Source organism: Oncorhynchus tshawytscha, linkage group LG25 (genome assembly GCF_018296145.1).
Source record: "Oncorhynchus tshawytscha isolate Ot180627B linkage group LG25, Otsh_v2.0, whole genome shotgun sequence".
Lineage (NCBI taxonomy): Eukaryota > Metazoa > Chordata > Actinopteri > Salmoniformes > Salmonidae > Oncorhynchus > Oncorhynchus tshawytscha.
The window spans coordinates 34,364,007-34,378,973 of record NC_056453.1 but is presented as its reverse complement, the minus strand read 5'-3'; the positions used below and the strand labels follow the sequence as shown (position 1 = coordinate 34,378,973).

The 14,967-nt window shown below is 41.3% G+C and overlaps 1 protein-coding gene and 1 long non-coding RNA gene across 4 annotated transcripts in view; both read right to left on the bottom strand.

The window, feature by feature from the left end:
• LOC112224629 (3-hydroxy-3-methylglutaryl-CoA lyase, cytoplasmic-like) overlaps positions 1-9,761 on the bottom strand; it is a 29,425-nt gene extending 19,664 nt beyond the window's left edge. Inside the window, exons 1-8 of one of the 3 annotated variants that reach the window (XM_042306266.1) lie at positions 6,728-6,780; positions 6,357-6,472; positions 5,874-5,991; positions 5,037-5,757; positions 4,822-4,899; positions 932-1,039; positions 381-476; positions 38-186 (exon numbers count right to left, since the gene is read on the bottom strand). In XM_042306266.1, the coding sequence (XP_042162200.1) occupies positions 38-186; positions 381-476; positions 932-1,039; positions 4,822-4,863 (395 nt within the window). In that variant the 5' untranslated portion in view covers positions 4,864-4,899; positions 5,037-5,757; positions 5,874-5,991; positions 6,357-6,472; positions 6,728-6,780. Of the gene's footprint in view, positions 1-37; positions 187-380; positions 477-931; positions 1,040-4,821; positions 5,758-5,873; positions 5,992-6,356; positions 6,473-6,727; positions 6,781-9,475 lie in introns of those variants that run through there. The other 2 variants (XM_024388299.2, XM_024388298.1) reach the window with 2 other exon arrangements.
• Positions 7,153-8,468, bottom strand: LOC112224630. The gene is made up of 3 exons (XR_002949478.2): positions 8,197-8,468; positions 7,373-7,427; positions 7,153-7,280 (listed from the first exon to the last, which is right to left on the bottom strand). It is a non-coding gene; the product is annotated as an uncharacterized LOC112224630 (long non-coding RNA).
• Positions 9,762-14,967: the final 5,206 nt, after the last annotated feature.

The window sequence follows — 14,967 nt, the reverse complement described above, 5'->3', positions numbered from 1 at the left end:
ACTGGTGAAGAAGCGCAAAGTGAGGAATGATACAAACCCACGGACTGGAATCTGTTGTTGTTTAGCAGTGCAAATGACTTCCTCGAACCTCAGCATGCTGGCATCAATAGAGCAATAGATATTTTTCTGACTGAAGGTCTCAGAGGCAGACCCAAACACGGCCACTTCAGTAGCACCCGCTGCAACCTTCAACAGGACAGAGGGAAGTTACATTATTTCCATGTAACATTATGGAACAAACATTACGTTAAAACGTTTCCATTCATCTCAGGCATAGTGTTCCCTCAACCTTTATACAGCACTACACATCAGGGGAGCCTGGGGAGATATCTGTTCTTTTTAAAGAGTGTGATTTCTCGGATGAATAATGAAATGCTTACAGCATCCTGAAAGCCGTGCATGTTGGGTGTCAGTACAGGATAACGAGCATGAGAAGATCTGTGGATGGCTTGAAGCACTTCAGTGTGGTCCGCCATCTTGACAACAGACAAAAGCATGTTTACAAAATATGTCGACAGAGTATAGTCTCTTCCCACAGCTGCTGTTGGAGGTCCATGCACCTGGCAAGCGAGACTAGTATGTAGCCTAGTTTTACGAAAACTCATATTTTCCAGAAGCTCATATAGAAATGCAGAGATAGCTGTTCCACATCATTTGTCTCAATACAACTCAAGAATATGACACAGACATCTGTAGTTTCTTTCATGAGGTGAACTGTCATATATTTTACACAGGCAAACAAAATAAAGTGCTTGGAAAACAGGTTCTGGAATAGGCCTATAGCTCAAGGTTTTCCCCAAAAACATCTGCGAGTCCAGGGTCTAACTGGGATACTGGAGTAGCAGGTTTCCCCCAGTAGTCCCGAAGAGAACAATGAGAGCCTAATAAATCACTCAGTAAGCTTTCTGGGAACACAGAGAAGAGTTATTACCTGTGGTACCCACTTTAAAGACACAAAGCTGGTGGCCTCGATCACAGGCAGGCCTGTTTCCGAGAGCATGTTTATCAGCTGGATTTTGACTCTTGTCGGAACCATTTCCTGGAAAACAATGAAATGGAGACCGTCTCTTTCTGGATCTGATTCTGATCCCCTGTCAAGATTGGAGGTATGTGCGGAGTGGACATCTGGGCAATTCAGCTGCAATGTCTTTGCAACCAGAGTAATTTACAGCACTCACCTGCTGGGTCCACTTCTTCCAAACATACAGTACTTCCTACAATTACAGCGTGTAGTACCCCCTGAGTTTGACTTTGTCATCATGTCAATTTGTACAGCTACAGCAGACTTGAATATATACAACATATGAGCCATCTGGTAAAGTCATGTCATGTTTCCCATAGATTTTAAGAGTGTTGGTGTTCATTTGATCAATAAATTTTTTGAGGAGAAAATGTGAAACACATGTCATGGGTAATCATAGAAAAATAATCCATACGTTTAAGGGGATCATCAAATCAACCAGGAATCAATCAAAAGGATAGTTACATAATACAAAAGTGGGCTAACACAAAATAAGAAAGCTTCCAGGTCTTAGATACCATATTGGGTTTGTAAAGGTGTAATGTGTAGTGAACATAAATCATTTGTAAAAATGTACAGTGCATTTGGAAAGTATTCAGACCGCATGACTTTTTCCACATTTTGTTACGTTACAACCTTTTCTAAAATGTATTCAATAGTTGTTTTTTCTCATCAATCTAAACACAATACCCCAGGTCAAAGCAAAAACTGTTCTGTATACGTTTTTGCTAATTTATAAAAAATACAAAACTGAAATATCACATTTGCATAAGTATTCAGACGGTCTCCATTTTGTTGTTTTCCAGGAAATGGTTCCGACTCGGTACGTTTTTGAAGCACCTTCGGCAGTGATGACAGCCTCAAGTCTTCTTGGGTATGACGCTACAAGCTTGGCACACCTGTATTTGGGGAGTTTCTCCCATTCTCCACTGCAGAGCCTCTCAAGCTCTGTCAGGTTGGATGGGGAGCATCGCTGCACAGCTATTTTCAGGTCTTTCCAGAGATGTTAGATCGGGTTCATGTCCGGGCAACTCAAGGACATTCAGAGACTTAATGCAGGAGTGGCTTCGGGACGTCTTGGCTGTGTGCTTAGGGTCATTGTCCTGTTGGAAGGTGAACCTTCACCCCAGTCTGAGGTCCTGAGCAGGTTTTCATCAAGGATCTCTCTGTACTTTGCTCCTTTTATCTTTCCCTCGATCCTGACTAGTCTCCCAGTCCCTGACACTTAAAAACATCCCCACAGCATGATGCTGCCACCACCATCCTTCCCTGTAGGGACGGTGCCAGGTTTCCTCCAGGCATGACGCTTGGCATTCAGGCCAAAGAGTTCAATCTTGGTTTCATCAGACGAGAGAATCTTGTTTCTAGGATGAGACCTACAGGTACCTTTTGGCAAACTCCAAGCGGGCTGTCATCTGCCATTTACTGAGGAGTGGCTTCTGTCTGGCTGCAGATATGGTTGTCCTTCTGGAAGGTTCTCCCATCTCCACAGAGGAACTCTGGAGCTCTGTCAGAGTGACCATGGGGTACTTGGTCACCTCCCTGACCAAGGCCCTTCTCCCCCGATTGCTCAGTTTGGCCGGGCGGCCAGCTCTAGGATGAGTCTTGGAGATTCCAAACGTCTTCCATTTAAGAAGGATGGAGGGCACTGTGTTCTCGGGGACCTTAAAATGTTGCAGAAATGTGAGTTGACAAAATCCTGTATTGGAGCTCTACGGACAATTCCTTGGACCTCATATGGCTTGGTTTTTGCTCTGACATGCACTGTCAACTGTGCACTGTCAACCTGAAATAGACAGGTGTGCGCATTTTCAAATCATATCCAATCAACTGAATTGACCACAGGTGGACTCCAATCAAGTTGTAGAAACATCTCAAGGATGATCAATGGAAACAAGGTGCACCAGAGCTCAATTTCGAGTCGCATAGCAAAGTCTGAATACTTACATAAATTAATTATTTCTGTTTTCTATTTTTTTTTAAACCTGTCATTATGGGGTATTGTGTGTAGATTGATGAGGAAAACATTTTATTTAATCGATTTTAGAATAAGGCTGTAACATAACAAAATACGGAAAAGTCAAGGGGTCTGAATACTTTCCGAATGCACCGTACAGTGAGGGACAAAAGTATTCGATCCCTTGCTGATTTTGTACATTTGCCCACTGACAAAGAAATGATCAGTCTATAATTTTAATGGAAGTTTTATTTTAACAATGAGAGACAGAATAACAACAAAATCCAGAAAAACACATGTCAAAAATGTTATAAATTGATTTGCATTTTAATGAGGGAAATAAGTATTTGACCCGCTCTCAATCAGAAAGATTTCTGGCTCACAGGTGTCTATTATACAGGTAACGAGCTGAGATTAGGAGCAAACTCTTAAAGGGAGTGCTCCTAATCTCAGCTTGTTACCTGTATAAGAGACACCTGTCCACAGAAGCAATCAATCAGATTCCAAACTCTCCACCATGGCCAAGACCAAAGAGCTCTCCAAGGATGTCAGGGACAAGATTGTAGACCTACACAAGGCTGGAATGGGCTACAAGACCATCGCCAAGCAGCTTGGTGAGAAGGTGACAACAGTGGGTGCGATTGTTCGCAAATGGAAGAAACACAAAAGAACTGTAAATCTCCCTCGGCCTGGGGCTCCATGCAAGATCTCACCTTGTGGAGTTGCAATGATCATGAGAACGGTGTGGAATCAGCCCAGAACTACACGGGAGGATCTTGTCAATGATCTCAAGGCAGCTGGGACCATAGTCACTAAGAAAACAATTGGTAACACACTACGCTGTGAAGTGCTGAAATACTGCAGCACCCGCAAGGTCCCCCTGCTCAAGAAAGCACATATACATGCCCGTCTGAAGTTTGCCAATGAACATCTGAAGGATTCAGAGGACAACTGGGTGAAAGTGTTGTGGTCAGATGAGACCAAAATGGAGCTCTTTGGCATCAACTCAACTCACCGTGTTTGGAGGAGGAGGAATGCTGCCTATGACCCCAAGAACACCATCCCCACCGTCAAACATAGGAGGTGGAAACATTATGCTTTGGGGGGTGTTTTTCTGCTAAGGGGACAGGACAACTTCACCGCATCAAAGGGACGATGGACAGGGCCATGTACCATCAAATCATGGGTGAGAACCTCCTTCCCTCAGCCAGGGCATTGAAAATGGGTCGTGGATGGGTATTCCAGCATGACAATGAACCAAAACACACAGCCACAGCAACAAAGGAGTGGCTCAAGAAGAAGCACATTAAGGTCCTGGAGTGGCCTAGCCAGTCTCCGGACCTTAATCCCATAGAAAATCTGTGGAGGGAGCTGAAGGTTCGAGTTGCCAAACGTCAGCCTCAAAACCTTAATGACTTGGAGAAGATCTGCAAAGAGGAGTGGGACAAAATCCCTCCTGAGATGTGTGCAAACCTGGTAGCCAACTACAAGAAACGTCTGACCTATGTGATTGCCAACAAGGGTTTTGCCACCAAGTACTAAGTCATGTTTTGCAGAGGGGTCAAATACTTATTTCCCTCATTAAAATGCAAATAAATGTGTAACATTTTTTACATAAGTTTTTCTGGATTTTGCTGTTATTCTGTCTCTCACTGTTCAAATAAACCTACCATTAAAATTATAGATAATTTCTGTCAGTGGGCAAATGTACAAAATCAGCAGGGGATCAAATACTTTTTTCCCTCACAGTACATGACTTATTTCATGATTATGGATGGTGTGTGTGTGTGTGTGTGAGGGGGGGTTCTGTGTATTCAGATGTGTGACTGATGAAAAGATATACCTTTTCATTTTGAAGTCCGTCTCTTGGTCCAACTTCAATCATTTTAACATACTCTGGATATTCACGTGTTAAAGTGCACTGAAAATGAAAAGTCATGTTAGATATTGAAAACAATAAACAAATGTTATATCTGTTGTCACAAACTCCAAAGCGCTATTTTACCATTTAACTGTTTCTCCTGTCCAATGTGTTACAACCTTAAAAGGGAATTACACCTGCTGATTTGGCCTCGTTTTTTGGCTTGCTCCTTATGAAATGCTGGCAGCCATGACAGAAGCCGAACGCGAGTTGGCTTGGGGGTGTGGTTTGATGTGAGTGTTCCTCCTTGCCACCACCAAGACACACCCATCTGTCAGAACCTTGCCAGCAGCTGTTTCTCCCCACTAATCACAAACAAACATCCTGCAGGTTGAACTCAACTACAGGCTCAACTACAACTGTATGGTGAGATGCTTGAGGAAGCTTTGAATAGGTCAGCCTACAGAATAATATGAGAATGCAATTTTTGAATTTATGTAGATGTTATAAACAAAGTGTTTTGATATCTTTCAAATGTACTAATAAACAACCCTTTACACAATACCATAGAATCAGTGTTCTGCTAATATAACAATGTGCACCTTTCATTGTCGTTCCCAGACGATACACACTGTGCCTATCGGCATTTTCTCTTGTGGTAATGGGGCCACCTTGGTAAACATGTCAGTGGTCATACCTCCCTGTTTGGTGTCCTGTATACAACAGGAGTTCCCTGATCCTGGTTACCATTCCATTCAATAATAGAAAAGACAATACAAGTAGAAGTTGTGTCTAGTAAACATTTTATGATGAGTTCCAGGTCTCTACATTCAGAGACATCAGTATCAAGTGCGTCTGTCGGTCTGGACTTCATCACATCATTTTGCAAGTCTCCATGTGCTGGCTCCATACATGTTTCTGGGAACACATACACACATAGTCACTGTTCTATTACCAATGCCAATTTGGATAGGTAATGTTTGACACACAAACAGGTACTATGTTGAAGTTTGAAGAGGTCACACTAAACCTACCTAATTCTGTTCTCCCCATCGATGACCATTGGTGGGCAGGCCAGAGGTAAGGTCATTGCCAGAGCCCCATTGATAGACATGGCAGCGTAGATTAGCTCCTGACACCTCTTCAAAGATACTGGTCAGTCACACACACACAGAGTACTGATTACATTATTAATGGGGGTTATGATCAGCCTGGTGGAACCAACCTCACAAAATGTGAAGTGAAATAGAATGGTGAACACAGCGATAAGGCTGATTCCACCAGGCTAGGTTATATGCATTATATGCATCTAAGAAGTAGAAAATGGCATCAAATAATGTCAGTTTACATTTAGTTTCAAAATTGGGTTATCAAATGGATCAAAGTAATGAAGTGTGTTACCTTCTGTATTAGTACAAATTATGAGCTGGTGAAAGCTGTTGCCGCTGACAGGTTAAGGTTGCTGGTTGGATACTTGCCAACATGTGACTGACTGTTCCATTCATAGGAATACTCACAGCGAGGGGCATGTCTGAATTATGCTGATGAGGGCCCCCCATGTCCGGCTGCAAACTGGACATCTCTCGAACAAGTGCAGCAGGCAGTCTTATGAGGTAGTGTTGACTGGTATGGCCTGTGACAGGTGATATAATAGACAGCCAAGTGGTGAATTGTATTTTGTTCTAAAGAAAGGACAAAGCTATTTGCTAATGCACTTCACAACCAAAATGATTCTACTAGTTGTATCTGCTTGCTGGGGAATTAGCCTACTATTTTATCAAGTGTTTTTGAATACAACTTTTTACATAACACACATTACTTGTCTTTTTTGATGAAGTCATCTGTGTCATCAGAGCAATGCAAATAGTCCAGAGAGCCATTTGATTACCTGTTCAGGAGTCTTATGGCTTGGGGGGGTAAAAACTGTTGAGAAGCCTTTTTGTCCTAGACTTGGCACTCCGGTACCGCTTGCCACGCGGTAGTAGAGAGAACAGTCTGACTGGGGTGGCTGGGGTCTTTACCATTTTTTCCTCTTTCCTCTGACACCGCCTGGTGTAGAGGTCCTGGATGGCAGGCAGCTTAGCCCCAGTGATGTGCTGGGCCATACGCACTACCCTCTGTAGTGCCTTGCGGTCGGAGGCTGAGCAATTGCCGTACCAGGCAGTGATGCTCCAGCTGTAGAACCTTTTGAGGATCTCAGGATCCATGACAAATCTTTTTAGTTTCCTGAGGGGGAATAGGCTTTGTCGTGCCCTCTTCACGACTGTCTTGTTGTGTTTGGACCATTCTAGTTTGTTGGTGATGTGGACACCAAGGAACTTGAAGCTCTCAACCTGCTCCACTACAGCCCTGTCAATGAGAATGGGGGAGTGCTCGGTCCTCCTTATCACACGAGTACTTGTGTCGCATGACACTTTTATTCTGAGGTCTTTCCTGAGAAGCTGTGAAAATAGCAAGAGAACAGTGAATTAAATCATTTTTGGAGGTCGCTAAAACATTGCACTCCCATTGCTGGACATGTTATGGTACCCACCTTTGCTCTTTCTTGTTGGTCCTGGCATCCTTTCATGACCAACTGTGCACTTTGTCTAACAGAAAAAAAGGGTCAACGATTGTCATCATCTCTCAATTATAAAACATAGAGAAATAACAAATCTCGTTTGGTAGCTAATTCTATGCTTGACAGATGTAGACTGATTGGCTCCAGATTAGATTCAGGCCGGTGACGCCGTTACAATATGCATCCAACTGTGACATGTTTTGCTATGGCCCAGGGTTGGTTTGCTGCTGCTAGTTAGTGCACTGTTGTAGACAGACATGGTTACCTAGTACCATCATCGTTTCATCCAAAATGTACTGTATTTGTGCCCTAGACGTGGGTTGCACCTCGGAGGCTGTGACAATTCAGTCTACATTAAACTAAATTAGAGTGGCATGGAAATACGATGGCAACGCTAAAGTAGGCAAATATTTCATTGGAAACAACTTTGCCATATTATGGTGTTGTCAAATTTACTCTAGAGGACTGTCACTAGCGAAGTTTGTCAAAAATAGCTAGCAATGCTAACGTTAGCTAGCTAAAATATGGTTGTGTCCTTAATCTTAGTTAGCTGACTAATGTTATACTACATCTAAAGTCAATCTGGTGAAATCACAATCATGACAACCCGTTTTCCTACTAAATGACTTCTTTTGAAATGTTTGTGTTTCCAAGCCAAGTCCAAGTTGTATTGAGGTAGGCTAACATTAGCCAGCTATCTAGTGAGGGAAGTAGGTAGCTAGCTAGCGATGATAGTGATAATGATGATCAAAATATACATAACCAGCAGTCTATGGTCTAGCTACCAGTATACTCACCACCACTGGAGAGCAATGAAATCCAACCACCTATTGCGCATGATAGGGTCCTTCGGCAGGGCATGCAAACCGTCGTCTTTTGGCTGTGCAGCCTTCTGGAAGAATGCATTGATTGCTTGGTCAATCGAATGGCCGTGATCTTTTGAACGTGTTGGTTGGGGGCGATGAAACAACGGGAGCCCCATTCAATAAAGGGAGGCTGAGGGGCGATTTGCTTGTGGAGCTTGGAAAAGGGTAGCATGATTTGTTGACATAATTGTAATCCAAACTCAACCTTCATTTATTTGTTGTGACACACTGAGGTTCCAAACTCCATTTTAGGCGAGACAGACTTTATGACTAAAATTACGCTATTACACTTTGTAATACATTTTGACACTAGAATAAATTATTCTGACTCACAAGGACGCCTCATAGGCCATTTTCAAAGGGATTCGTTGTTTTTTAGGGGCAGTCGCTCTTTAAACCCAGAACACTTTGATCTTCAGATCACTGCTGGCATTTTAATAATGCATGACACGTGTAAAATGTGTCAGTTCAGAGTTTCTAATAATATCTACTGTCGATTTTACAGTTGATAATATATATATATTGTATATAACATAAAATACAGATTTTTTTATATTATACCTGACTAACTAATCTAACAGTTGTAGTGGGAAAAGTTGAGAGGAAGATAGGAAAGGTGTTCACTTGATGCACTCTCTCTATCGGCCAATACGCAGACTTAAGATAGATGGTGGGGGAGGAACGAATGAATTCAATTCTACAATATTTAAATGAGATATTTCAAGCACAACATGTATTTAAGTATTTTTGTTGTTGTAGTGGGGACAGTAACATTAGTAATCGCTCAAAATTATACTTTAAGGATTTTTTTATTTTTTTTATCTCACATAATATAATTTAAAAGTATGTATTAAGGTGTCTGTAATAGAATAAAATACATTAATAAATGCATTTCTATAGCTTCCAAAATATTTTCTACAATGTGGGGGAGTGCCAAGATGGAGACACATAGCGTCCCCCTATAATTCATCTAGTGTATATATAAATCGTTGGGAGGAACAGGATCCTGCTTTTAGATCGCAAGTCAACGTTAAACAGTAGGCATAACAATTCTTTCATATATTGTGCTCTTATCAAGACATTTGAATTTATTTTGAAATAGAGTGTTTGCAGTGTGATGCCAGTTAGTGTAGTGCCTGTTTCTGCATCCCAGGGTGATGCCCCCTCTCTGTCCTTTCACATGTTCCCAACCTGCACCCTCCCATCTTACCTTCTCCTCCTGCAGCCGGCTTCCTAGCCACGGATAATCCTGGATGAGTTGTTCATAGCTCAGGCAGTGCTTCACTGAGGTGGGGACGTTGCCCATCCGAAACGCTGCCGTTTGGCCTGTAGAGCTCCCCCAGGATCCTCTGGCTCCGACACCCGCAGTGATGGATCTTTACGCTCAACTGCAACAAATGCACATGGTGGAGTTCTCTGATCAATATGCTCATGAAGCAGACAGGGTGGAGACCGAGGCCCTTGCAGCCCCCCTCACTGAAATAATCACATCAGAGGACGACAGCTGAAAGCAGAGAGCTGGCAGTGACTCAGCAGTTGCCATGGCAACCGCATCCCTAGCAGGGAATGGATGGGAGAGAGGATAGAGTCAGCAAGAGGGAAGAAGAAACACAGAGAGATTAATAAAGGCGATGAGAGAGAGAGAGATTAAAAAAGGCGATGAGGGATAGTGGCATATGGAAGGGGTGAGAGTGTCAGTGACTAGCTGGCTCACTGGGGACTCAAGTGTGAGCTAATGTTATGTCTGGACTAGTCTGACAGTGTTACGAGCGACTGTGTGAGCTGAGAGGTCAGGAAGCTCTCAAAGGGAAGTACTTGCCTGCCGAGTCTCTGGGCTCTAGAATAAGACCAGTCACACACTGCTTATTGTAAGTCCCCCACCTCAACCTTTCTGGATGAAATCTAAGGCTTCAGGGAAACAGGTTGCTTTGATTGATCTCTTTTGACTGAAACAGCTGAAGGTTTTCCATTGCCAGGTGTGCCACTAGCTGCCAATGTCAATGGTGTAGCGTAATAAAATCCTCTTGTAAAGCAGGGACACAGTTTACCAGAGAAAGACCCATTCTTTCTCACCCAGATGTTAACAATAGAGGGGCTTAATGAAGTCCTAGCACTGAACCCTTTCAACATAATAAGCTGCCCTGCGATGAGAGAACCCCACTCAAGGGGAGAGACAGAAATTGTATGACCATCCCATGAAAGGTCTTCAGGTCTCTGTGTCATTGGCTCCCAGGTTTATGTCCATCACTTTTCAACTCCCTAAATGTGAAAACTCCCTCATGGCAGATCATTTAGAATCCCGCCCTCACAACCTTCTCTGGGCCACTGAAAATAGGGAAGGGTTTCGTTAGGGAATGCCAACCCTGCCATGTTTGAAGATGGTTTTCATGATGGGTGTATAAATCACAGTTTAATAGAAAGGGAGAGTTTAGATGAAATTGAGAGGTTGACATTTTAGTCATTTCGATAAAAAAATAGTAGGTTTACTATTCTGTGGATTTTCTGCAGACACATACAGTATCATCATATTGGATACCTACATTAATACTCCATTTTAGATGAATGAGTTAAAGGTAAAGTATTCCAACAACAATGTGTCATTGCCAAAGCAAGTTTCTAATTCTACTATACAGGACAGTGTTACTATCTGGGACCTTGGCGAATGAAAATGGCCTCTACAGGGTAGAATTAAAAAGAATTGGTACTGAATCTCTGGCAGTTGCATGTCCCTAACTGGGCATTTAATGTTTCCCTTTTATGAGAGCTATGCAGCTTGGAAGATACAACAATGGAAGCTCATCTTGACTAATACCAGCTGCTGAGGGTAACTTTTAAGGGGGGGGGGGGCCCTTAGGGGAATATCCCTATTCATTCAAAGCAACGCAGTGCAGGCGATTGAGGAAGGTTTATGTTAGAGAAAATGCATATAAAAGGGCTATTAGAGGGCTTTTGTACATTTGAAATAGCTTAATGATTCACGCCATGATTAAGAGCAGGCTGGCATTTGTTGGGATGAATCTTGTCCTAGAGGCAGCTCTGCAGAGTGGTCATTAGCTGGCCTAGCCACAGTGAGAAAGTTACAGAGACATAAATACCATACCCCTGAAAAAATGCTAACGTTCTCCCCTGTTATTGGGAATTGTGAGAGGTTAGCATGTCTTGTGGGTAATGTCTTTATGCCTCAAACTTTCTTACTCATCATTATTCACAATTCATTTAGGGTTATCCATAATCATGGTAGCATCTACATTAATGTACAAGGGTTCAGAAATATATTATATTCTTATGCAAACGGTTCACCTGATATGGATTCCCTCAAATTCAAGCTGACAGTCGGCACTTTAAACTCATAGTCATTGTATCATTTTATATCCAACGTCTACAGAGCCAAAACGTCAAAGAATTTGTCACTGTCCAAATACTTTTGGACCTCATAGGCACAATATATTTTACACATGAAACTCTTAGAGAGCAATCAGAAGACGATTGAATGAAAATATGTAAAAATAAAAATTATACGGCAAACGCCAACAGTTTCCCTCTTAAAGACCCATTAACCTGGAAAATGTTTCTTGTGAGTAATTGAGAATATATGTTATTATCTTCAGAAAGAAACAAATGTGAAAAATACACTTTATAGGGAACAGGTTTTTCGCATGACATGAAAGGGTTTTAAACTCTCAGATATTGAAAACAAAATGGAACACAGAAAACAGGATCCAGATTAAATCAATTTTCATCCTTCCACCCGTCTTCAATTCTAAACCATATATTTGATTGAATTGCTTAAAAGCACTGGTTGCAACAGAAGAGCCTTGTTCATTCTTCAACTGTGAATGCTAGAATAAGTTTTAACAATGTCCGTTATTTATGGGCAGCAGGAAAGCTTTATAAATGTACTCTTCGACCATGGAAAGTTAGAACTAAATTAGCTTACCAGTGATTATCTGGTTGCAAAGGTCTGTCAGCAAAATCTGGTCAGAATGGATGGATTGAGATGTGTATGTGGGCGGCATCAGATATGCTGAATAGATACAATATGATAAAAAGAAACAGATCTGTGACCTTTCCCCACAACTCAACTCTGTGTAAACGACAGAGAAAAATAGTACCTTTTATTTATTTTTTTACAAACGTAAAAGTCTTTATAAAAACAGCGGGTTACCTTATAGTTTTCAGGAAGGTCGACTGGCTGTGGCCAACTTTCCATAGCACCCCTCAGAGACAGCATGTGTGTTAAACATTACTTTGCAGTAGTCACATTGCCTAGCACCCTTTGGTTTTTGGTTACAAAAGTCCCTGACCTGTGCATTGGGGTCACTGTCCCCAAAGGACCATCATGTATGACATTTTTCAACAGATTTGGATGTTGGTGCTACTGAGCAGTAGCTGGCTTTGAGACCCGTCGACTGCTTGGCATGCCTTCTATGACAGCTCTACAGTACGTCCACAGCAGCAACACGCTGGCTGTTAAAGTACTGTTCAGCAGGTGGGAACACAGAAGCGCTAACCGTCGTTGAATCATTCAAACTTGGAATCAGAATTATTTTTGCTTAAACATTAAGTTTTTATTTTTGCTTAAACATGATGGATTGGCTGTAAGATTTCCACATGGTCAATTTGATTCCTGAGAAGACTGCTGGCGGGCTATTAAATAGAAAACTAGGTAACTACAGGTTTGACATTGATGTATCTAGGCAGATGTTTTAATGCAGCTTCAGATGTATTGTGCAGATTGGTTAATTGCCCAGTAGAGCAATCTAAGGGCCTACTCATGTTATAAATGATGATCTCTCAAATGTTCCCATCTCTTTTGTGGAAGAAGTTATATTTAATAGAATTTTTTACAAGAGCCAGAGAGAATATTAGTTAAATGGCAGCTGTTGTTATCTCTATTCACTTTCTAAGTATACTACATAGAATAATTAATGATCTAGACAGCTTACTTTGAGAAACAACCCCCCAAAATTCTAGTTCAGTAAGAAAGCTTAACATAACTATGTGTTTTTGGTGTTTGAGTCAATTAGACCATACCCATTTCAAGATTAACTTTCTAAACAATGAAAAGTTATTTCAGAATATTTAGGCAAATTAGCTGGCTCATTGATCCTGCTTTGTAGTATTCCTCTCTGTATCTATTTTTCTAAAACAAAAGTGTCTTCCTCAGATGTTGTGAGATTATTAAAAAAACAGTAGAGAGAGCATAAGTAATCTTTCTGGTTACTTTTAATGCATAACTACACAAAACAAAAATACCCGATTGATGAGGAGGAACCCAATGCACAATGTATTTCGTATCCAATGCAACAGTATTATTCCCTGTGCCTAGAACAACAGAGAAGGTAGAATTCCTTTTAGCATCCCATAGCCTGGCAAATCAATTTTACTCCACCTTTCTGTCTTACACAACTCGACACATTTTGATGCAATATTTGTCTTGGCTGCCATGACAGTGATGAAGTTTGACTAAGGAAATTGTAGTTTCTTCTTTTATCCAAAGACTATAACTACTAATAGTGTTTCAATGCACATCCTTTTGGAATACTGTTTGTCATCAGGCTTCTTTTGGCAAGGATGTTACTTCTGGATGTAACCACTGACAGGCATTAGTGCTTTTTAATTTCACTTGGGCCCAGAACTGAAAACAGAAATATAAACCAGGTGGGTTTGTCTTCTGATGGACTCTGGCAGGAGACCAGCCATCGGCTTTTTAGTCTTGATGATAAATCAGTATGATTAATACGAGATCTCTGACCTCGTTTAAACCCATTTCAAAAGAAGATGGTTAATACTGTACAGCTGATTGTCTGTTTTTTCCTTATTTATTTTCTTTTGAGGTATTTTCCCCTGGAAAACACATAACAGTCATGTTGTTCTGTCCATCTGAAGCTATAATTTCCCCTGGAAAACATGCATAAAGTCCCTATTTGACTGTAGTCTTATGACATAGTTGCCTGTGAGTTACTGTAACAAGCCTACAGCCTGTACAGTAAGAAGAAAGCACACATTCTCTTCCCAAGTTTGCACTATGTGGCCAGGAGCTCTGACTTTGTTCCTACTGGAATACATTAACAAGTGAGATTATCCAGAGGCTAGCCTGTTTGAATTAGACGCCTTGAAAAAATACAGTTGTGTTTCATAAATATGAGACATGCACTGACCACCCTGCCTCGATAACAATCGATAACACCTTTACTGTATAAACATTTGCAAGGCATGTTTCCTGTGTTAGCCCCCCCAAATAGATATAATGTATATATTTTTAGGAAATCCATAACAAACACAGCTTTCCATAACTGAAAGTAAATCCCCAAATATCCTCTCATTACATGGCAGCAGAATCAGGAATGCACCTTACCTCTTCAATACTGTAGTTGCCAAGGAGACCACACTAAACAGGAACCCATACAGAACATGTTTACATTTTCATACAGGCGATAAACTGAGAGACACATTTGTCAGTTTCAGGTATTCAATTTAGAGTTAGCGATGATAATACAAAAAAATAATAATACAAATAATACAAAAAAACATAAAATGGGACGTGAAAATATAAAATTGGAAAATATGGCATCATTTGGAATCATTTGGCATGAAATTGTTAAGAATAAATGACTGGCGAACTGTTGTTTAAGATTGATAGAAAAATGTCATCCACTGATCTTCAAACAGTAGGCATTTCACATAGGGCCAATATACAGT